The sequence below is a fragment of the Acomys russatus genome, chromosome X (genome assembly GCF_903995435.1).
Source record: "Acomys russatus chromosome X, mAcoRus1.1, whole genome shotgun sequence".
Taxonomy (NCBI): Eukaryota; Metazoa; Chordata; class Mammalia; order Rodentia; family Muridae; genus Acomys; species Acomys russatus.
The window spans coordinates 82,291,375-82,314,382 of NC_067169.1; the positions used below are offsets into that span (position 1 = coordinate 82,291,375).

General features: G+C 47.4%; 1 protein-coding gene and 1 pseudogene across 5 annotated transcripts in view; one reads left to right on the plus strand and one right to left on the minus strand.

Moving 5' to 3' along the window:
* Positions 1-4,825, plus strand: part of Frmpd3 (FERM and PDZ domain containing 3) — a 151,634-nt gene extending 146,809 nt beyond the window's left edge. For all 5 annotated transcript variants that reach the window (XM_051141715.1, XM_051141717.1, XM_051141718.1 and 2 more), the window contains one exon: positions 864-4,825. In XM_051141715.1, the coding sequence (XP_050997672.1) occupies positions 864-3,961 (3,098 nt within the window). In that variant the 3' untranslated portion in view covers positions 3,962-4,825. The remainder of the gene's footprint in view (positions 1-863) is intronic.
* A 4,498-nt stretch (positions 4,826-9,323) lies between these two features.
* On the minus strand, positions 9,324-9,554 carry LOC127185797 (small nuclear ribonucleoprotein G-like; annotated as a pseudogene).
* Between the last annotated feature and the right edge of the window lie 13,454 nt (positions 9,555-23,008).

The window sequence follows — 23,008 nt, forward strand, 5'->3', positions numbered from 1 at the left end:
TAATTGATGGGAAACCATGCTATATGCTTTCTATTTTCTATTATAGATACATTCAAATCCATCTTCTGAAAGGCGTACATATGTGCCTCTGCATACACACACACACACACACACACACACACACACACACACCTTTTTTTAAAAGCAAGAACAGCAACAATAATGGCAAATTCAATAAAGAGTCATAAGGGAATATTCTCAAGCATATGAGTCATGGTCAAATATAGACAGAGCCGGAGAAGAGATTGGGATCAAAGGGAGCCTGTCTTCTCTATACATGAGGGATCCATTATCATTGCTAGCTCCTGCATGTTTGGCCCCCACCCAGGCTGGCATTTGTCTTCATTCATCATCTGTTGCTCCAAAACTGGTTGTTTTCAGGTCCAAGGGCCACATGGCTGCCAGGGAGAGGAGAAGCACAGCTAAATGGCCTCAGCTGCAAGGACCGTAGTCAGGCCTGGCCAGATGAGGACCAGAACAGCAGCACCTCTTTAGCAACTCTCTTCAGGACCATTAACCGAAATTGCCTAGCTGTTGAATCTAAAAAAGAACGTTGATTGGCATGCTGTTTTACATGTTAATTTACCACCCAACTGCCCAGATCTTCTTTTTTGGATTTCAACCTTTCACACCCCCTTCTCACATCTTGTTCCTCCTCTTTGTGTGCTCTTCTTGGCTCCTTCTCCTCAGCCATATAGTTTTCTCAGACTTGCCCGGTTCCCCCCACCCCCCCCCCCCCCCCCCCCCACCCTCCGGCTTGAAATACTGCTGTTACCTAGGGTGTTCTCCATGAACACTCTAGATATGGTTGGGAAAGACTTGGATGTCAATAAATGTGACAAGTCCCATCCTTGTTCCTCCAGGTCTGATTGTGCTGGCCACAATCACTCCTGAATCATCGCTGGACTCAGGCCATGAAACCAACTCCTCAGAGCTCACAGATATGTCAGAGATGATGTCGGCCATGAAGCACCAAAACACCACCTACTTCCTGGCCCAGCACCTCAACAAGGACAGCCTCCTAGCCAGGAAGGACCTGCCCTTCAGGATCCAGAGCTGTGCAGCTCAGGCTGTGCTCACCGCCCCTTATGCTCTTGGGCCCCCAGACCCCAGCCCATCCCTCCAACCAGCTGTTACTGGCCAGAGTCCTGGCCCCCCTGGCGCTCGGAGAAAGCTGCCTCAGTCAGAAACCCAGGTGCAGGGAGACAGAACATATTCGTTGGCAGTGCACCCAGCACTGTCACCACAGCTTAGTGAGCAGAAGAGCCTGAGCCTGCTTCCTCCAGTTCCTGAGGACAAAGGGCCAGGCCACACCAGGGCAGGCCTAGAGATGTCACTGAGGGCCGCCACACCCTCCCTCAGTGAAGAGCAGGTCTCAGAGCTTAGGGAAAACCTGCCCAAGGAAGTCAGATTGAGCCCTAAACTTATCCTGGACCCAAAAGGCAGTGTGACCCCAGCCATAATCTCGGCTGCTTTACAGCAGGTGGTACACAGTAAGAGTCTAGCCACTCCTGGCACAGCCTTGGCAGCACCCTCCAACAGGGGAGAGAGAAGGTTGGAGGCTAGCATGGGGAGGCCAGAGGTCACCATGGGCAGGCCAGACATTAGCCTGATGAGTACGAGTGCCAGCAAGAATCTGAAGTTTAAAATGAGCCCTGGGGTTCCAGAGACCACACGGAATTCTCAACAGCAGCTGGGCTCAGAGGCCTCTGCCAGCCCCAGAGTATCCACAGGCAGCCGGCCTGACAGCCTCCACCTTTCCCCACAAGAAGACAGATTTCCTGTTCAAAGTTTCCCTCCCAAGAGCTATCTGTCAAGAGTGAGTCGAGACTCAGTGGGCAAGCAAGCCCCTGGGGAGGTGGCAGGCAAGGGTGGGCCAGAGGGTGCTAAGCCTCCCCCTAACAAGCAGAGCACAGTCTTGGGCCAGGGGGAGAAAGGGCAGCTGGAGGGCACATCCAAAAGCAGCAAGCTTGAAGAGACCAGCCTGGTTCCCCGAGCTGGCTATCCCATGGCTCTGCCGAGCCCAAGCTGCCAGCCCCGAAGCCACAGCCCTAGCTGCCAGCCCCGAAGCCACAGCCCTAGCTGCCAGCCCCGTGGCCCCAGCCCCAGCAGCCAGTCCCGAGGCCCCAGCCCCAGCTGCCAACCTAGAGGCCAGAGCCCACTGAGGCCTCTGGCCACCACCCGGCAAGTTAGCACCATGCCCTCTCGAAAGCTTGAAACAACCCTGGATGGAGCCCACTCAGCCTCTGAAGGCCCCACAAAGCCCAAGGCATCCCAAGGTCGTTTCCGACTACGCAACTTATTCTCTGCCACCTTCCCTACCCGCCAGAAGAAAGAGACGGACGAACGACAGGCCCAGCTGCAGAAGGTAAAGCAGTATGAATTGGAGTTCCTTGAGGAACTTCTAAAGCCACCAAGCCAGGGGGAGCTTTCAGGCACAGAGTACCTGCAACCCCCAGCCCCTGGCCGCTGCAGCTGCCAGCTACGCAGTAGCCCTGTGCAGCAGGGACCTGGCATGTCTCGGGAACAGAGACGCAGCTGTGACTGTAAGCGCATCTGCCGAGGGGGTCGGCCACAGGCTGCCCAGACCCCAGTGCCTGGCTTCCGGGAAAGGGAGAGGGTTCCCCCTACCCAGAGGCAGCCAGAGGCTGGCCCAGGCTTAAGCCTTAGCAGTCCCATCAATGTCCAGCGCATCCGCTCCATCAGCCTGGAGTCCCGTGAGTGCCGGTCAGATCCTGAGAGTGGTGTTTCATGCCTGACCACGTGTGCCTCCGGGGGTGAGTGTTTGGGAGATCCCAACTACAGGAAACTGATGCGTCGCTACAGTATCAGCGAGCTGGACCAGGGTGACAGGGCCTCACTGACCTCAGATGTCTACCCGCACCCACCCCTGGGAATGCTGCCTAGAGAGGTCAAGGAGATAGAGACAGGCCTCCCACTAGGCTTAGGTCCAAAAGGCAAGTGTGCAGAGTCACCAACGTTAGGAGATCCCTCCTATGTCCAAGTGGCCCCTGAAAGCAAAGGCCCCAGGCAGATGGCTGTGTTTTCACTGCCAGAGGAGGTATACCGGAGGCCAGCTGATCTGGATGAGGACAGTGAAAGTAGCAAGTGTTGTTCCATCCGCTACTGCTTCTACTACCGCAAGTGTGACATGGCAGATGATGCCAGCGATGGCAAGGATGAGCTCTCCTATTCCATCCCCATGAAGATTCTGCCTGGCATGAAACTGGATGACCAGGTGGTGCCTGTGGTGAGCAGAACCCTGCAGGTACTGGATGCTGCCACCTGCAGCAGCAGCCCGGAGGCCCCCCACACCCAGGAGATCGACCTTCGGGTGTCCACCTTTGAGGGGAGCCTGGCTAAGATCAATGCCCTGCGGGCCCATGCCTATGGCCTCCCTGATGGCTTCCTGGCTGCCCGTCTGGACACCAATGAGCTGCTGACAGTTTTGCGGCAGTGTGTGGCCAGCCCCGAGGCCCGTGCTCCCAAGCCCTATGTCTCTCAGATTTCTGAGTACAAGCTTGAGCTAGCTCTCAAGTTCAAGGAGCTCAGGGCCTCCTGCCGCCGTGTTGCCAATGTGGACAAGAGCCCTACTCACATGCTGGCGGCCATCACCGGCAGCTTCCAGGTGCTGAGCAGCCTCATTGAGACCTTTGTTCGGCTAGTGTTCATTGTGCGCTCAGAGGCCCAGCGCCAAGAGCTGCTGGCCAAAGTAGAAGAGGTAGTGAGGAATTACACCTTCCTGTTGCGTGCCGCTGAAGAGTCTACGGCCCGGAACCTTAACCAGCAGCAGCAGCAGCAGCAGCAGCAGCAGCAGCAGCAACAGCAGCAGCAACAACAACAGCAGCAGCAACCGCTGCCACTGCCACCGCTGCCAGCAGCCACAGGGCATCCACCAGGCTCCCCATCATCGACTGTTATGAGCACATTCACACACTCCTTAAAAACCCTTATTAAGTAGGGCACTTTCCCAGGCTAGTCCCCTCCCCATCCACAGCCCCAGGTTTGAGCTTTGTGGTCTTTGCATCTCGTGGTGAGTGTGTGTGTCTCCTGGGCCAGTCATGGTCCAAGAGCCTATCAGTCTCCAAGGCTAATGCCCTAGACTAAGGCTCTCTATTAAGGGCTGCAGGCTTAGCTGCCGCCCTGGGTGTCTTCACCCCTTCCTGGCCTCTGGGCGTCACTGTGAGGGCAAAGGTCCCTTGCCATTACGCCCACCACAGAGCTGTATTTTATCTCTTCTCTGGGGCTGATAGGTGACATCAGGTTCACCTCCTGCTCTGAGTTGGGGCACCGAGAGAGCTAGGACCTCGAGCTCCTCCTAGCATCTGCTGCCCCACAGAGGACAGTGGCAGTAGCTGTAGGCCATAGCGCCAAGCCAAGGAGAGAGGGCACTCATTCCAGATGCGCCCATCCACCATGGGCTCCCTTGTATCTGGCAGGAGCCAACTCAAGGGCCAGTGCCCAGGTAGGATATGTGTAGAATACAGCCATGTCTGGCTGTCAGTGGCTGGCACAACTGGCTGGCAGCCTTGGGAGCCCTTGCCCCCAGGTTCTGTAGCTCCACACCAGCCATCCCCAAAGTGCCCTGCCCTTCACTGATGGGCAGGGCAGCTCAGTCCACTAGGGAGCAAGCCTCTGAGATCACCTCACTTGTTTTGGGTAAGGTACCTGGTGAGAATGTCTGCTCTGGGGTGACCCAGCGCAGGTATCAGAGCCTGCCCGGCTCAGCCCAGCCCTGTGCAGGAGCTGTTGCCAGAGGTGCGTGGCTCTTCTCTCAACATCTCAACCAGATAGACTGTCCTTAGGAGTTTGACGTAGCTACGGATTGGGATGGGGGGTGGGGGGGGGGGGGGAGGGGTGGGGTGTCGATGACTATATCTTAAACTTCTGGAAGCTAGCGTGATATGTTAATCCTGAGTATATGCTTTTGGCTGTGTATTGACCCTGTGGATTTTGTCTCTCTAAGAAAAGAAGCTGAGCGCCTTACCCGGTGCAGTCCTGCACCTCTCTCTCCCTCTCTGGACTCATCTGGAAGGGAATTCACACTGTTTAGCATCTTCCTTGACACTCATTTATTGCCACTGCTACCACCACCACCACTACCACTGTCACCGCTGCCACCGCTGCTGCCGCTGCTGCCATCACCCCTGTCCCCAGCCCTCCTGGGAGTGAAGACACGGAGTCCCTACAGTTGTCCCACTGTAGGGAACAAAGAAAGCCAATGTTTCTTCTGTATAGATTGCTTCTTGTCCACTTCTCCATAGCTGCTTGTTTCCCGCACCCTCCCACCCAGCGTTGGTCTCTCTTTCATCACTGTGTGAGAGGCCTATGTGAAATCTCTCGTTCTTATGTGAGTTTTATAAGATGTACACTGTGCCAAGCCCCTGCCTATCCTTGGTGATCCTAGCGCAATAAAGCCTCCTGAGTGGCAGTCTCCCAGCAAGGAGGAGGGGCCCCCTTCTACAGAAGCCAGCCCCCCTCCCTTGCCTCTCCTCCCACAGGACCAAGATGTTTAATGGGCCAGAGATGCAGCCAGTGGGGTACCCTTTCCCCCACAACCATGCCAGCATACTGCTGGCATGGTCTTCCTCCTCTCCCAACTTCTTGATCCTATACCTTTGCCACTCAGAGCCTGCCTCTGTCATTTCATCGCTGCCATTCACCTCTCCCTCAGCCTTGTGGAGAGGGAACATTTTCTAATGTCTGTATATAGTATATATACTACATAAATATATAAATTCTATATATTACACTAATTTATGTCTTGTTTTTCAAACAAGAATGATTAAATCTATTCATCTTATGATCCCAGTAAGTCTTTGTGGTGCCTTTCTGTGGATGTCCTGTGTCCTTGAATTGCTGGTTGGTATCAGTTCTTTGTTCCACCTGCACCTTCCTCCCCTGGTACATGGGCTCAGTTGGGTTATGAGAGATAAGGATCCCACTTTTCCCAAGCCCCTCCAACACACAGAGCATCCTCCTTGCTTCTCTTGGAGAACATCTGATTGCCACATGGTACAAGATGTTTACCACTTTCCATTGGCTATGGGACCTCTAGTTTACTTTGCCAGCATGGCTGTGACCTCAAGAACAAAGGGTTGAGGCTAGAGTAAAGCACAGTGTAATCTGGTCTTTGGGCATCAAAGGGTCTGACAGTGGGGTTGGTTTAGATAGGACAGAAGCATCAGGGTCCCAAAGCACGGTCAACCTCTCCAGCTTGTCAAAGCTATTTAACATTAAGAAATCTTTACTTAACCAAAAGGGGGGCGGGGAGTGGTGGTGGCACACACCTGTAATCCCAGCACTTGGGATACAGAGGCAGTAGATCTCTTACGAGTTCGAGGCCAACCTGTCTACAGAGTGAGTTCCAGCACAGCCAGAGCTATACAGAGGAAGAAAAAAATAAAAAATAATTCTTTACTTCTTCCTGTTCTCTTGACTTTTCTCATTAAACACAGGTTCCCAGTGGTCTCTGAGGTGCCTTTGTGCAAATGCAGACAGGTTATCTCTCTGCACACTCAATCATGATGAGGTAGGGGAAAAAATCCTTCTGGATGATGATAACCCCAAGGGCACATGACTTGATAATTTCAGCGCCATCCAGCCCCGTTGCCCCGATGGCACCATATACAGTGGCCTAGAGGAGTCACTTTCTTGCAAAGATTTACTTCTGTTATGTCTGCAAAGGTCCTGGCTAAAAGGCTTGGCAGCAAATGATAGAGAGGAGGAGCCAGAGCAGCACAGCAAGCTTGGGCCACTCTGCAGGTTCCCCCAAGGCATATATGAAAGAAATATGGACACTTTTTTGGATGCTGCCACTTAGACATACTGCCCTATGACCACAGCTTGGATGTAGTGGAATGCTCATATAAACTGAAGCTGGCCGACACTCAAATGACACAAAGAACAGTCCAGATCTTGGGACCCCCTCATGGCCCTGCACTGATCACACTGCTGGGGCCTAATGACCTTACTCTGTTCTACATTTGGGTACTTGCACACATAGTAAGTCTTCAAAAAGGTCTGTTGTATAAACGGATGTCAAATTAGATGACTATCATGAAAGAGCCCCTTTGGTCTTTTATTCAATATAAAAAGGGCACATTCTGCTCTGGGAATCAGTAATCCAGGGTAGTGCAGTGAGACCTGGCTGTGCAGCCTGGCATTCTATTAAAAGTAGAGGTGAGGGCTACAGCTGGTAGCTTAGTTGGTAGAGTACTTGTTAGTGTGCACAAAGCCCCAGGTTTGATGAATCACCATCACTGCATGAAAGGTGGACATAGGAACTGGAGTGATAGCTCACCAGTTAAAAGCATGTACTGCCCTTCCAGGGCACCTTAGTTCAGTTCGCAGCACCCACGTCAGGTGGCTTTGTAACCACCTGCAACCACAGCTCCAGAGGATCTGACACACACTTCTTGCCTCTGTGGACACTATTGCATGTATGCACATACAGACACACATATGCAAAGAGAGAAAGAAGAAAAAGAAAGAAAGAAAGAAAGAAAGAGAGAAAGAAAGAAAGAAAGAAAGAAAGAAAGAAAGAAAAGAAAGAAAGAAAGAAAGAAAGAAAGACATTTTTTTAAGAAAATGGGTATGATAGCTGCCTGTCTATAATTTCAACTCAACACTTGGTTGGGAGGTGGAGACAGAAGAATCAGTTCAGAGACATCCTGGCAAAGGAGTTGTGTGCTAGGCTTAGAATATATAAAACCTTGTCTCAGAGAGATGGAGGAAGGAGGGAGGGAAGGGGAGAGAGAGAGAGAGAGAGAAGGAGGAGGAGGAGGGGGAAGAGGAAGGGGAGGAGGAGAAAGAGAGGGAGGAGGGGAAGGGAGCTGGAAACCAGACACCTAGTAAGCTGGAACCACAAGTTCGAGCCTATCCTAGTTTAAACAGTGAGTTACAGCTGTATAGCAGACCCTGCCTGAAAATAAAACAACACAGGTGTGGGAGCCCAGTGTCCCATTAATTCAGCTGAGTTTCACCAAGTACTTCCCTAAGCTTCTGAACCTCCCCTGAGGTGATTTTTGGTCTCACTCTCTGTGGACCCAAGGCCATTCATTCCCTTCAGGAGCATAGAGCACTGGGAGAGACCATATTGCCACCAGCATCTTCCTGGCCATCTTGGGTTGGAGCTGGGACCTAGAGCTGATGTTTTCCAACCAACCCACCAGAGGCAACTCCTGCAGAGCCTGACTCCTGCCTCTCTGACTTCAGCCAATTAAGTGAAACTAGGTTCAGACTGTTGGCATGGGCCCAGAGTGCTGGTGGGACTGGCACAGTCAAATTTTTTTTCAAGCTGTTGTCAAGACATTGTGGATAATAGGCAATTTCATCCGCTATGAACTGAAAAGACCTGCCTCAGCCAGAATTTTTGCTGCCAAAGGGATAGGAGAGAATCGATTGCCAGCCCTGGAAAGGGGCATACGTTTATTGTAACTTAGGGTGAAATCTCTCCCAGCAGCCAATAGGACGTGAGAAATAACTATCCCCTTCCTTCCTCATCCTGCAGCCCAAAAGCCAGTCTGTGGGTGAGCATCTGGAACAAGGAGGGCATCTTCCCTGGAGCAGGAGGAAGTGAGTTTGGAGGGCCCAACTCTGAGTCTACAATGACCTCTCAAGTGGAAAACCTCATCCTGCTGCAAGCCCCAATTAGGTGGGATGATGACAGGGTGCCTTCTCACAGGGACAGTCTGCTCGTTTCACCAGCATTCGTGCTGCCAGTGCCTACTACAGGTGCCCACATATCCATGTACCAAGTCCCTCATGATGACATGCTCTAGTGGAAGCCTGTAGCTTTCGACTGGACTTAGTCCTCAAGGGTTGAGTTCACTTGCAGCTTCCCTGCTCTCTTGTCTGTGATGCCCTATCCTCCTGGTATTGATGGCTTATTCTTATTCCCTTCTTCAACACACACAAACTCACACACACACACACACATACACACACACACACACTTGGGAGACAGCATCAGTGGGTGAAGGCATTTGCTGCCAGATCAGGTGACCTGAGTTTGATCCCTCGGACTTATATGGTAGACACAGGCATGCCCACACGGATATTCACACAAATGTAATAAAAATCCCCCATGCCCTTAAATTAAAAAAAAAAACAACCCTGAATGGACATTTGCTGTATACTAGCCTCTCACCTAAGTGCCTTTTACATGCATGATCTCTCTCTCTCTCTTTTTTTTTTTTTTCTGAGTATCACAAAAGTTTGTTTAGCAAAAAGTTTCATATGAAAATGTACATGACCCAATTCTACATCACAATCAAACAGGCTCTTCGGGGAGGGATGTGGGCCCCTCTGCTGAACATTGTTTAGACTCTTTCCAAGGCTTCTGACATGATGATGCTATTTCCTCGTGTGACCACCATTCCGATGTTATTCTGTTGCCTGCTTGCTGCCATCTCCACACACTCATCATCACAAGATTCATGAAGGGATCAAAGCCCCGGAAGTATTCCTTGTCCATGTCTGCCACCACTTAACTTCAATGATAACTTCTTGTCCATAAATGTCTTCAGTTCAGGAGGGTGGGCCTTGCTCATGGCGACTCCTCAGCGGGCTTAGCAAGGGGTAAGCGGCTTCACAATAGCGTGGAGCAGCGCATGATCTCTTTTTATCCTCACAACATTCCTATGAGAGAGGTAATAATCATCCACCTTCACTTCTCAGAGAAGAAAATTAAAGCCCACGGAGGTTTACTCACTATCCCACAGATGATAACTGGCCAGTTTTTGTACCCAGTCCATGCTTTCAACTGTTACCCGACAGTACTCAGCCTGGCCCCACATTTAAAGCACTTCTCATGGATACAGAGTGATGAGCGCAGCCACACTCATCGGAAAAGGGCGAGTAATTATTGTTCTGGGACTAGGCAGACTGCCGCAGGTGTGGATAACCACAGAGTGTGAAATGCAAGATGCTGGAAGCCAACCTGCCCCTGACCTCTCTCAACCAGCCTGTGCCTGTGCCAGTTGCCTTTCACAGAGCCAGAGGTGGCAGAAGCTTATGTACATGGATATCGGTGAAAACGGTAGTGGTGTCCTCTAAAGCCACACTCAAAATATGCATACCAGTTTCCAAGTAGTCCCTTACCCTGTCCCATCTGCTCACATTATAGGGACACTTATGATCCTCAACCTGGCCTCTCTGAGTCTGCAAGGGGTAAGTGACAGTATGCTGGCTGACATATCCAAGCACTATAGTGTGCCTCATATTCCTGACTCATGAGATTGTCTTAAAAGATTGGGAAGGAAAATATCATTTGTATGACATAGTAATTATTTTAAAATAAAGATATCTCGATGCCAAAAGTAACATGACAACAAAAAATCTGGGTGTGGTGCTTCATGCCTATAATCCCAGTACTCAGGGTGTGGAGACAGGAGTTCAAGACCAGCTTGGGCTATGTGAGACTCTGTCATCTCTGTGAGACTCTGTCATCTCTAACAACTCATCCCCGAAATACCATAAACAACAACAAATCATGGAGAAAAATATAAACTGCCAGCCGGGCAGTGGTGGCACACGCCTTTAATCCCAGAGAAACCCTGTCTCGAAAAACCAAAAAAAAAAAAAAAAAAAAGTGGGAGGAAGGAGAAAAGGACATGGAGGGGACAGCAGCTCCACAAGAAGACCAACAGAGCCAACTAACCAGAACCCAGAGGGGCTTGCTTGAGACTGAAGCACCAACTAAGGACCATGCATGGACTGGCCTTAGGCCTCCTACACAGATGTAGCTGACTGACAGCTCAGACTTCATGTGGGTCCCCTAATAAGGAGAACAGGGGCTGTCCCTGATAGGGACTCTGTTGCCTGCTTTTTGATCACTTCCCTCTGGTGGGACTGCCTTGCCAGGCTACAGGGGAAGAGGACACTCTCAGTCCTGATATGACTTGATGAAGCTTGACTGGATGGGAAGGGAGGCTCCCCTTTTCTGAGGACTAGAAGAAGGATAATGAGGAGAGGGAGGGAAGGTGGGAGTGGGAGGTGAGGAGGGATGAGGCTACAACCAGGATGTAAAGTGAATAGACAACAACAACAAGAAAAATTGTGTAAAAGTTAACACTAAGGGTGTAGACCAGTGGTTCTCAACCTGTGAGTTGAGACCCTTTTGGGTTCGAACCACCCTTTCACAGGGCTTGCCTAAGACCACTGTGAAACACAGATGTTTACATTATGATTCATAACAGTAGCACAATTACACTTATGAAATATCAATGAAGTAAATGTATGGTCGGGGTCAGCACAACATGAGGAACTGTATTAAAGGGTCACAGCATTGGGAAGGTTGAGAACCACTGCTTTAGAGACTGGAGACAGGGAGGCTCACTTTTTTTTTTTCTTTCGAGACAGGGTTTCTCTGTGTAGCCTTGACTGTCCTGGACTCACTCTGTAGACCAGGCTGGCCTCCAACTCACAGCAATCCACCTGTTTCTGCCTCCCAAATGCTGGGATTACAGGCATGTACCAGCACACCTGGCTTGGGTCAGATTTTCAGAAACAGACCAGTCCTAGACAGCCTCCCTTTGGGGTCTGTGCCTCCTGCTCATCTCATTCATCTGCTAGAAACAGAGTAGACACGTCATGTCTGTCAAAGGATGTCTAGGAGTTGAGAATGAAGATGGATGCCGTGTAGTTAGGCAAGGAAATGTAGCCAGAGTTATTTGACACATTTAAGTATTCTTTAAATGTATGCAAAGTAATGAAATTGAAACAAAAGGAAGAAAAAACAAAGCCAGTCAAGGTTTATATTTTTTGTCTCTTTTTTTTTTCAATTTTTTTTTTGAGACAAGGTTTCTCTGCATAGCCTTGACTGTCCTGGACTCACTTTGTAGACCAGGCTGGCCTCAAACTCACAGTGATCCACCTGCCTCTGCCTCCCGAGTGCTGGGATTAAAGGCGTGCGCCACCACACCCGGCTCTTCCTCCCACTTTTCCACAGGACTCCCTCTGTATCGCCCAATGTTTGGCTGTGAGTCTCAGCATCTGTTTCAAAGCGCTGCTACTGGAGCCTCTCAGAAGACAATTCTGCTGGGCTCCTGTCTGCAAGCATAGCAGAGTATCATTAATAGTGTCAGGGGTTGCTTCTCTCTCATGAGGTGGGTCTGGCATTGGTTGGACATTCCCTCAATCTCTGCTCTATCCCTGCACATCTTGTAGGCAGGGTAAACTTTGAGTGGAAGTTTTTGTGGTGGGTTGGTGTTCCCCTCCCTTTACTAAGAGTCTTGTCTAGTTAAAGAGAGTCCTCTTCAGTCTCCTCAGCCCCTGCTAGTATAAGTCTCTGCTAGAGTCCCCCTCATATCCTCCCAGGAGCCTACCCTGACTTAGGTCTCCAGCTTGTCACAGAGCTGCCCCTGGCCACAGTTTCTATTTTCTCTACAGGTCTTCTGTCCTCCTGCCTCTGTTCTCCCAAAGTCTGACTTCCACTCTCATATCTCTCTGAACTCCTTCTCCTACCTTGTTCCCTCTCTTCAACTGCTTCTGCTGTCTATTCTATTTTCTCTTCTGATTGAGATTTAAACATCCTCCTATGAGTCCTCCTTGTCACTTGTTTTCTTTAGGTCTGTGTATTGTAATATGGTTATCCTGTATTATGTGGCTAATATCCACTTATAAGTGAGTATATACCATGTGTTTCTTTATGAGTCTGGGTGACCTCACTCAGGATGATCTTTTCGAGTTCTTTCCATTTGTCTGCAAATTTCATGACTTCCTTGTTTTTAAATAGCTGAGTAGTATTCCATTGTGTACATGCACCAGTTTCTTTATCCATTTTTCTGTTGAGGGACATCCAGGTTGTTTCTAGATTCTGATTATTACAAATAAAGCTGCTATGAACATAGGTGAGTAAATGTCTTTGTTGTATGGTGGAGCATCTTTCAGGTATATGACCAGGAGTGGTATAGCTGGGTCTTGGGGTAGAGCTATTCCCAATTTTCTGAGAAAGAGCCAGACTGATTTCCAAAGTGATTGTACAAGTTTGCACACCTATCAGCAACAGAGGAGTGTTCCCCTTTCTCCACATCCTCGCCAGCATGTGCTGTCATTTAAGGGCTTTTTTTTTTGTTGTTTCTGTTTGTTTGTTTGTTTGTTTGTTTGTTTTTTGAGACAGAGTTTCTCTGTGTACCCTTGGCTGTCCTAGACTTGCTTTGTAGACCAGGCTGGCCTGGAACTCACAGCGATCCGCCTGCCTCTGCCTCCCCAGTGCTGAGATTAAAGGCGTGTGCCACTGCGCCCGCCTTCATTTAAGTTTTTTAAAGATCGATTTATTTACTATTATGTACACAGTGCTCTGCCTGCATGTACACTGGCAGGCCAGTAGAGGGCATCAGATCACATTATAGATGGTTGTGAACCACCATGTGGTTGCTGGGAATTAAACTCAGGACCTCTGGAAGAGCAGTCAGTGCTCTTAACCGCTGAGCCATCTCTGTAGCTCTGAGTTTTTTATCTTACCCATTCTGACAAGTATTCCACACTTTTAATTTTGAGATAAAATCTCCCTCTCTACATATAGCCTAGGGTGGCCTTAGCCTCATGAATGCCAGGTGTGTGTGTGTTTGTGTGTGTGTTTGTGTGTGTGTGTGTGTGTGTGTGTGTGTGTGTGTGTGTGTGTGTGTGTGCACGCGACATCATGCTTGGCTCTACAATATCCTTAAGCAGGGCCAGGCAGTGGTGGTGCACACCTTTAATCCCAGCACTCAGGGAGGCAGAGCCAAGAAAATCTCTGTGAGTTCGAAGCCAGCCTGGTCTACAGAGTGAGTTTCAGGACAGCCAAGGCTGTTACACAGAGAAACCCTGTCTTATCCCTCTCCCCTAAAAACTCCTTAAGCAGAGGGTGAGCCTGGAACAGAGAGTAAGGTGATACAGGTTCCCTGCAGGAGGAAGATCTCTGTATCTGCAGTGATCAAAGCAAGGATGGCTTGTAGACTGAGTTCACCCCAGAATCACAGCTTGCCTCTATTTTCAGCTCAGTGGCTGACTTGCTATATGATGGGGTTCAAGTCATTCCACCTCTTTGTGACTCTAAAGAGAAGATGACTGAGTCTGCTGCCTCCCTTTGCGCCTGTGAGGATTAATGAGGTGGTGCTGAAAAGGCAGCCTTAAAACCCCACACCCCTAGCTGTACAAGCTTAACAAGTGCAAATGAAGCTGCCCCATTTGCAGTTGGTCCACAGACACTAATTAAGCTTGCACAGAGCTCCTGGAACTAGGAACTAGACTGAGGGCCCTGTTTCCACCAAATATCTATTCCTGTCAGGCAAAACTGGCTTCTGTCAGTTCCTCTCAAAAGGAACATGAGCAGCCTGCACCCTCCCGGCCTTTCTTTTGCAAGCAGGAAGCTCTGCTGCTGCTCAGTGGAGGATCACTACCTTTCAGGAACAGGCAAGCAGGCTCTTCCTAGACCCTGGCCAGCACCCTGACTTGTTTGTTTCCTTGACACTCAGACTCCTGCTCTTTCTTCATTCTCTTCTTTGCTAGAAGCAGACTTAATTAAAAGAGACTGGAATTTCCCATCCTACTTCACCATAGAGGTTTAAAGGAAAAGGTAGCCTGGAAAGTGTAGCCGAGCACATAGTGTGTGTGTGTGTGTGTGTGTGTGTGTGTGTGTGTGTGTGTGTGTGTGTCTGTCTGTCTGTCTGTCTGTCTGTCTGAAGAGGCCAGAAGAGTGTGTCAGATCCTTTGCTGTTTGTGAGCTGTCCAATGCGGATGCTGGGATCCAAACTTCAGTCATAGCAACAAGGATGCAAGAAAATGCTCTTAACTGCTGAGCCATCTCTCCAGTCCCAATACAGGCCTTTAATCCCAGCACGCAGGGAGGCAGAGCCAGGTGGATCTCTGTGAGATAGAGGCCAGCCTGGTCTACAAAGCGAGTTCAGGACAGCCATGTCTACACAGAACAAACCCTATCTCAAAAAAAGAAAAAGAAAGAAGTCTAACTATTAAACAAAAATCTTGAATATAGTATATTTTATTACATTTTAAAAATTGTGTGTACATGCATGCTCATGACATAGATGTGTAGAGGTCAGAGGACAACTTGTGGGACTCCATTCTCTCCTTTTACCTTGTACATCTTGGGAACTGAACTTGGGTCTTCAGGGTTGAAGCAAGTACCTTTACCCATCTTGTTGGCTCCAGTATAATTTTACTAACTACATGGTCTTCATGCTGTATATTAGATCTCTAAACTTCTTCATCCTGCATATCACTACTCCTAACCTCTAACCGACATCTCTCCAGCTTTGCTCCTCTCCACTGCTCGCCCCACCAGACAGGATTTCTCAGCGTAGCCTTGGCTGTCCTGGATTCACTTTGTTGACAAAGCTGGCGTTGAACTCACAGAGATCTGCCTGCCTCTGCCTCTCTGAGTATAGTTTTCATCTTTTAATAATAAAGAGTGTTGTTTTAGCTTCCACAAGTGAGTAGGATTTGTGACATGTCTGAGTTTCTGAGTCTGGTTTATTTCATTTAACATGGTGATCTCTGTGTTTATTAAACATACTAATCATTGAATCTATTGATTTTCCTATAAATCACCTAATTTCTTTATTCTTGATTGTTGAATAAGACTCCATTGCTCATGTCGGGTGTGGTGGCACACACCTGTAATCCCAGCACTCAGCGGGGAAGAGGCAGGCAGATCTCTGTGAGCTCGAGGCCAGCCTGGTCTACAAAGCAAGTGCAGGACTACTAAGACTACACAGAAAATCCCTGTCTAGAAAAAAAATGACTCCACTGTGCATATGCAGTGCATTTTGTTGTTGTTTTGTTTGTTTGTTTCTTTGTTTGTTTTGATTTTTCGAGACAGGGTCTCTCTGTGTTAGCCTTGCTGTCCTGGACTCACTTTGTAGATCAGGCTGACTTTGAACTCACAGTGATCCCCCTGTCTCTGCCTCCCGAGTGCTAGGATTAAAGGCATGCACCACCAAGCCCAGCCTGGAGTGCATTTTTGTTCATCTGCCTATTAGTAGACATCTAAGTTGGTTCCATATCTTGGATATTATGAACAAAGCTGCAAAGAACACAGAAATGTAGGGACCCTTACAATTTGGTCACTCATCTCATATAGCTATAGACCCAGAAGAGGAAATGTTGAATCACGTCGGGGGGGGGGGGGGAACCTCAAAATCCTTTTTTTCTTTTTTTTTTTTTTTTTAAATTTTCTTCTTCCTTTTTTTTTTTTTTTTTTTTGGCAGAGTCTCACTTTGTACCTCAGGCTAGCCTAAAAACTTGTGTTCCTCTTCCTTTTTTTTTTTTTTTTCAGCAGAGTCTCACTTTGTACCTCAGGCTAGCCTAAAAACTTGTGTTCCTCTTCCTTTTTCTTTTTTCTTTTTTCAGCAGAGTCTCACTTTGTACCTCAGGCTAGCCTAAAAACTTGTGTTCCTCTTCCTTTTTCTTTTTTCTTTTTTCAGCAGAGTCTCACTTTGTACCTCAGGCTAGCCTAAAAACTTGTGTTCCTCTTCCTTTTTCTTTTTTTTTTTTCAGCAGAGTCTCACTTTGTACCTCAGGCTAGCCTAAAAACTTGTGTTCCTCTTCCTTTTTCTTTTTTCTTTTTTCGGCAGAGTCTCACTTTGTACCTCAGGCTAGCCTAAAAACTTGTGTTCCTCTTCCTTTAGCCTCAGCAGTTACAGGCATGTACCCATTAACCTCCAAATCAGTATCAACTTCCCAGGGAGCAGCTTCTGGAGTTTGTTTACTCTGCCAGGGTTTGCCTCAAATGTTCTCCACTTTCACCTAGGCAGCTTACCAACCTATGGCCTTATGCCAAGTGTTAACAGGAGAATGATTTTTCAAAGAATTATGGTGAAAGGGGAAGTTCTGCCCCTAAGACCTTTGCCAAGTTTCCTAGAAAGCAAATTCAGCCTTGGTTCAGGACCACTGATTGCTGTCTCTGCTCCTATCTCAATAGGACATCCCCGGTCTTCAGACAGTCCTCTGGCTCATCAATACCATGAAGGGCAAACAACCTTTCTATGCCCATCTTCCCTCCAAGCTGATTTAGACCTCCATTTTCTCTTTCTGGGCCAAAACCAACCAAACAATTGGAGACTTTCATTAGGTTGTGAGGCACAAGATGAAGTAAATAAGACATCTGGGGCCTGGGACAAAGAGCTTCCTGCAACATGCAATTATTATTATTATTTTCCTTTGAGATAAACCCTTACTACATAGCCCTGGGTGGCCTGGAACTTGCTATGTAGACCACAATGGGCTCTACTCACAGAAATCCACACGCCTCTGCCTCCCAAGTGCTGTAAATAAGACAAGTGCCACCACGCCCAGCCTTGAATTTGTTTTTTTTTAAACAAATATGCATGCCCTCTGACCTTTATAATAGAGCTGTTGGAACCTTTTACTTAGAAAGGAATCTAGGTATGAAGGAGAAACTTAACACACTATATAATATATATTTTATATCATTTATTAAAGTTTTAAAAATTAAACAAATACCTTTTAAAGAAAATAAAAGAGCTAGGTGTGGTGGCACACAACTTTAATCCCGGCTCTTGGGAAGCAGAAGCAGCCAGATCTCTGAGTTCAAGGCCAGTCTTTTTTCTTTTTCTGAAACAAAGTTTCTCTGTGTAACCTTGGCTCTCCTAGATGCGCTTTGAAGATCAGGCTAGCTAGAAAAAAAAAAAAAATCTGTCTCTAAATACATACCTTAATAAATAGGTTGAACTAGAGGATCTGTTAGCTTTTTGGTTGTTTTTGTTGTTGCTTTAGAAAAGGGTTTCATGATGTCACCCACCTCCGCATTATGAAGCCCCGCTGGCTGGCCTTGAACTCAAGACCATCTTTTCCCCATCACACAGTTTGGAATTATAGGCACACACAACCCTCTATTGGCTTAAAAGAAAACAATGGTTAGTGGTGGGAGCTAAAGATAAAACTCACTTGGTGGTGTATTTGCATTAGCATGCATGAAGCTCAATCCGTAGCACCAAATACAGCCAAATGCTGTGGCATACACCTACAATCCTAGCACCCGTAGAGGCAGGAGCATCAAGTTTAAGATACATTAAGCAACATAGTAATTTGAATGCAAGTCTTGACTACAAAAGACTCTGTCTTCAAACATATTTTTTTCTGGAATTACAGAGCACACCTGTAACAGCAGCACTCAGGAGGCAGAGGCAGGCAGATAGATCTCTGTGAGTTCAAGGCCAGCCTAATCTACAGAGGGAGTCCAAGACAGCCAAGGCTACACAGAGAAACCCTGTCTCCAAAACAGATTCTTTTTTTTTTTAATGCACTTTAGTGATCTTCCAGCAACAAGCTTCTGAATTCTGGAATTTTAGATGTGTTCCACTGAACCTGGTTTTCTCTCTCTCTTTTTTCTTTTTTCCTTTATTTATTTATGAAGTAGGATCTCACTATTAGCCTGGTGTGGCCAGGCAGATGAGGTTGGTGCTGAGCTGACAGAGATCCACTCATATCTATCTCCCAAGAACTGGCTTGATAAAGGCTGTGCCACCACAGTTAACAAATATCGTTTCCATTTCAGCATTTTGAGTTGCAAGTAAGTCCTTCTAATATCATTTAAACATCCCATATAGGTCAACACTTATCCCAGAACAAGACTGCAGCTCATAAAAGCTAAGCACCTGCTGCTGTGCTCATCTGATGACAGCTATCACCTTTTCAATCCTGAGATGGTTCTCCTTCCCTATGATCGGCCATACACAGTGACACATACAAATGTGAGAAATAAACTCTGTGAACCCTAGACCAAAATGCACTCAGCTCAATCCCAACTATGATAAAAAGCAAAAAAAACCTATGTGTATGAGAAAAATCTTTCAGAACAGGAATAATTTTTCTTTTCTTTTCTTTCTTTTTTTCTTTTTCTTTTTTTCTTTTTTTCCTTCTTCTTCTTTTTGGCTTCTTCAGACAGGGTTTCTCTGTGTGACAGCCCTAGCTGTCCTGGACTCACTTTGTAGACCAGGCTGGCCTCAAACTCACAGAGATCCTCCTGCCTCTGCCTCCTGAGTGCTGGGATTAAAGGTATGCGCCACCACGCCCAACTGAACAGGAATAATTTTAAGAAAAGGAGCAAAATCATGATTTTTATGTTATTTAGAAAGAAAGTTCTTTACTTCCCCTACGTGCCCCATTGTCAGAGATGGACCCGGAAAAGAGATGATGGTCCTGATTCTGGTTTCCCATCCCTCTACTCCTCCCAGTTCTTCCCCATCTCCCCTCCCATCTTTTTTTTTTTGTGTGTGTGTGAGACAGGGTCTCTCTGTGTTAGCCTTGGTTGTCCTGGACTCGCTTTGTAGACCAGGCTGGGACTCAGAACTCACAGTGATCCACCTGCCTCTGCCTCCCGAGTGCTGGGATTAAAGGCGTGCACCACCACACCCCGTTTGTTTACTTGTTTTTAAAGACAGAGTCTTATACAGCCAAAGCTGGACCTTATTGTCTTACCTTCTCCACCTGAACCTTGGGATTGCACTTTGGTGTGTGTGTGTGTGTGTGTGTGTGTGTGTGTGTGTGTGTGTGTGTGTGTGTGTTTCCGGGAATGGAACCCAGGACTTTTTTCATGCTAGAGAAACACTCTATCACAGAGCCACAGTTACAATAGAAAAGGAAAGTTCTGAAGTAACCCCCTCCTACCCCTGCTGCTATAGCTGATCATTTACTAATCGGTTTGGCAAGCTTTGTAAGGAAAAGGACCATGCTTTGGTTTGATGGCTTTGTTTTTAAACTTATCATGATCTGGGTGTGTTGTTTGTGTTTGTATGGTTATGCACATCATTGTGTGGGTGCGTTTGACCATTGAACACATTTGGATGCCTGGTGGGGGGAGGAGGTGTTTGACCCTACTCAGAGGAATAAGTGATACTTAAAAGCAGTCAAGCCAAACAGTGGTGGTGCATGCCTTTAATTCCAGCACTTGGGGTGGGGGTGGGGTGGCGGTAGGTGGATCTCTGTGAGTTCAAGGACAGCCTGGTCTACAAAATGAGGCCAGGACAGCCAGGACTACAAGAGAAACCCTGTCTTGAGAAAAAAAAATTGAGGTCCTCATGTTTGTACCATAAGCACTCTTCCCTATGCATCCATCTGGGGGCATGGTGTTGTGCTAAACAAACTAAAGTGTTGATTTATTTTGCAGTACTGGGGATTGAATTTAAGGCCTCTCAGATGCTAGGAAAGTGTTTTACCACTGTACTATATTCCCAGCCCTGGTATAGGTTTCTGTTTTCTGGTTTGGGCTTTTTTTGTAGGGGGGGGGGGTAGGGTGGGGGGGGTATTTGTTTATCTATATACAAGACCTCACAATGTAACCCAGGCTGGCTTTAGGCCCGTGATCTTCTGGTCTCTGCCTTCTGAGTTTGGGGAATACTGGCATGTACCACCATGTTCAATTTGAAGGTCATGCTTTATTCATCTCTTGTAGTCCAGAGGCTGCCAGCTGCACTTCATCCAAAGCTCCTCCTGAGACACCTAAAACACAAGTGACTGAGGGCTAAAATAAAATGGCTCAGTCATTAAGAGCACTTGCTGCTCTTCTGTAGAACCTAAGTTCAATTCTCACTCCAACTCCAGGAGCATCTGAAACCTCTGGCCCCCAAGGATACCTGCATTCATGTGCATATAGCCACACAAAGACACATTAATCAAAAATAACTATTTTAAAAAGAAATGCCAAGCCAGGCATGGTGGCGCACACCTGTAATCGCAGTACTCGGGAGGCAGGCAGATCGCTGTGAGTTCGAGGCCAGCCTGGTCTACAAAGTGAGTCCAGGATGGCCAAGGCTACACAGAGAAACCCTGTCTCGAAAAACAAAAACAAAAACAAAAAGAAAGGAAGGAAAGAAGAAAGGAAGAAAGAAATGTCCCCCACAGTAGTACCCAGCTAATCCTATAACTCAGGAGGCACAGGCAGGTAGATCTCTGTGAGTTCAAGGCCAGCCTGATCTACAGAACAAGTTCCAGGCAGGCTGGAACTAGTCGGTGAGAACCCTATTTCAGAACAAGAACAAGATTAAAGAAATGACTGAACACTTGGGAGGGGTTCAGATTCTCCTATCTGCCACTCAGAAGAAAGTGAAACTAGACAAAAACATCCCTTTGGGTGGGGGTGAGTAAAGAGTTTCTTCAAAGAAGCCTGTTTACACAATTCTCTGAGGCCCTCTGCTTTGCAGTTAGCTGGAAATAGGAAATGTAGGCTAGAGGGGATCTCTCAACATTTTCTAGAACAAAATGTGTTTTGCGCCCCCCCCCCTTTTCCCTCCAGGTCAGAGTTCAGATGTCCCCCAATCAGGGCTCCAGCTCTTACCATCAACACCTTCAAAACATCAAGAACTCTTTATGTTAAGAGATTTATGGTAAGGAAATTGGCTCACACCTTTGTAAGGGCTGGCTGGCTAAGCTGGTCTGAAATTCTTGGTCAGTCAGGGAGGGCAACCACTGAAGCTGTAGTCCGCGTGTTTGAGTTATCTTTTGGTGGTTTTGATAACTTGTTTTGTTTGTCTGTTCGTTCATTGCAGGGGGACCTGCAATGTAGCTCTGGCTGACCTCAAACTCACAATCTTTCTGCTTAGTATCCAAGTGCTGCAACTAAAGGCACATACCTCTGATCCTGCCCTGGGTTCTGTTTTACCCTCAAGGAAGCCTTAGTTCTTTTTTGTTTGTTTGTTTGTTTGTTTGTTTTTTGAGACAGGATTTCTCTGTGTACCCTTGGCTGTCCTGGACTCACTATGTAGACCAGGCTGGCCTTGAACTCACAGTGATTTGCCTGCCTCTGCCTCCCAAGTGCCGGGATTAATTCTTTTTAAAAGGGTCTTTCAACTGATTGAATCAGGCACACCCAGAATAACTAGAAAAACCTTTCTTAACATCAAACCACCCTAGTCATCATAATTATATGACCTTCATTACACTCATATGTGTGTTTTCTTAATTTTTTAATTTTTATTTTAAGGAACAGAGACATGACGCAGATATTAAGTGTACTTTTGCAAAGACCAGTGTTCCAGTTCCAGAACCCACATTGGGCAGCTAACAACTGCCAGTAATTCTAGCTTCAGGAAGATCCAATGTCTCTGGCCTCCACAGGCACTGCACTGACATGCACAAATTTACGCCAAGACACACACACACACACACACACACACACATATATATATAAAACTTATGTGTATGACTGTACCCTGAGCTCTGGGGATAGAACACTGGTTATCAGGTTTTCATGACAAACACTTTTAATAGCTGAGCCTTCTGACTGGCCCTTTGTCTTTTGTGAGACAGGCAGGCTCTCATGTCACTCAAGCTGGTGTCAGACTTGTTAGGAAGCCAAGAATGGCTTTGAACTGGAGATTTCCCCTGTCCCTGGGATTAAAAGCATGCACCACACCTAACTTGTTTGGTTCTGCTCCATTCTTCCGTTCCTCTTTTGTTCCTTCCCTCTTTTCCTTCCTTCTGAAACAAGGTCTCACTACTATATATAGCCCAGGCTGGCCTGGAACTCATAATCCTCTTGCCTGCAGGATTACAGATATGGGCTACCGTGCTCATGCTCAGTGTTGAGACTGCATTGGCTTTAGTAACAGGAAACACAGCATAGATTAGCTGTCATACAAGCTTCTTGCCTGAGCTCTCAATACACCCTCCTTCACCCTTCTTCCACTTTGCGTGTTCATCCACAACTTCTGCCCTTTGCTTCCACCACATCTGCCCTTTGCTAAGCCTCTTCTTTGCTTTCTTCTTCTTCATCTTCTTCTTCTTCTTCTTCTTCTTCTTCTTCTTCATCTTCTTCTTCTTCTTCTTCTTCTTCTTCTTCTTCTTCTTCTTCTTCTTCTTCTTCTCAAGATGCCAGCTCCCAGCTGTTCTCATGGGACCCATTTCCTGTAAGATCTTTTCTAGGTCCCTGATTTGATATTGTTTCTCCTATCTCCAAGAGCTGGAGTTCTGGGGATGGACCACCACACCAGGCTATTAAGCTTCTTTCTGTATCTTGTGCCTTCTAGGAGGAGGGGACTTCATATTG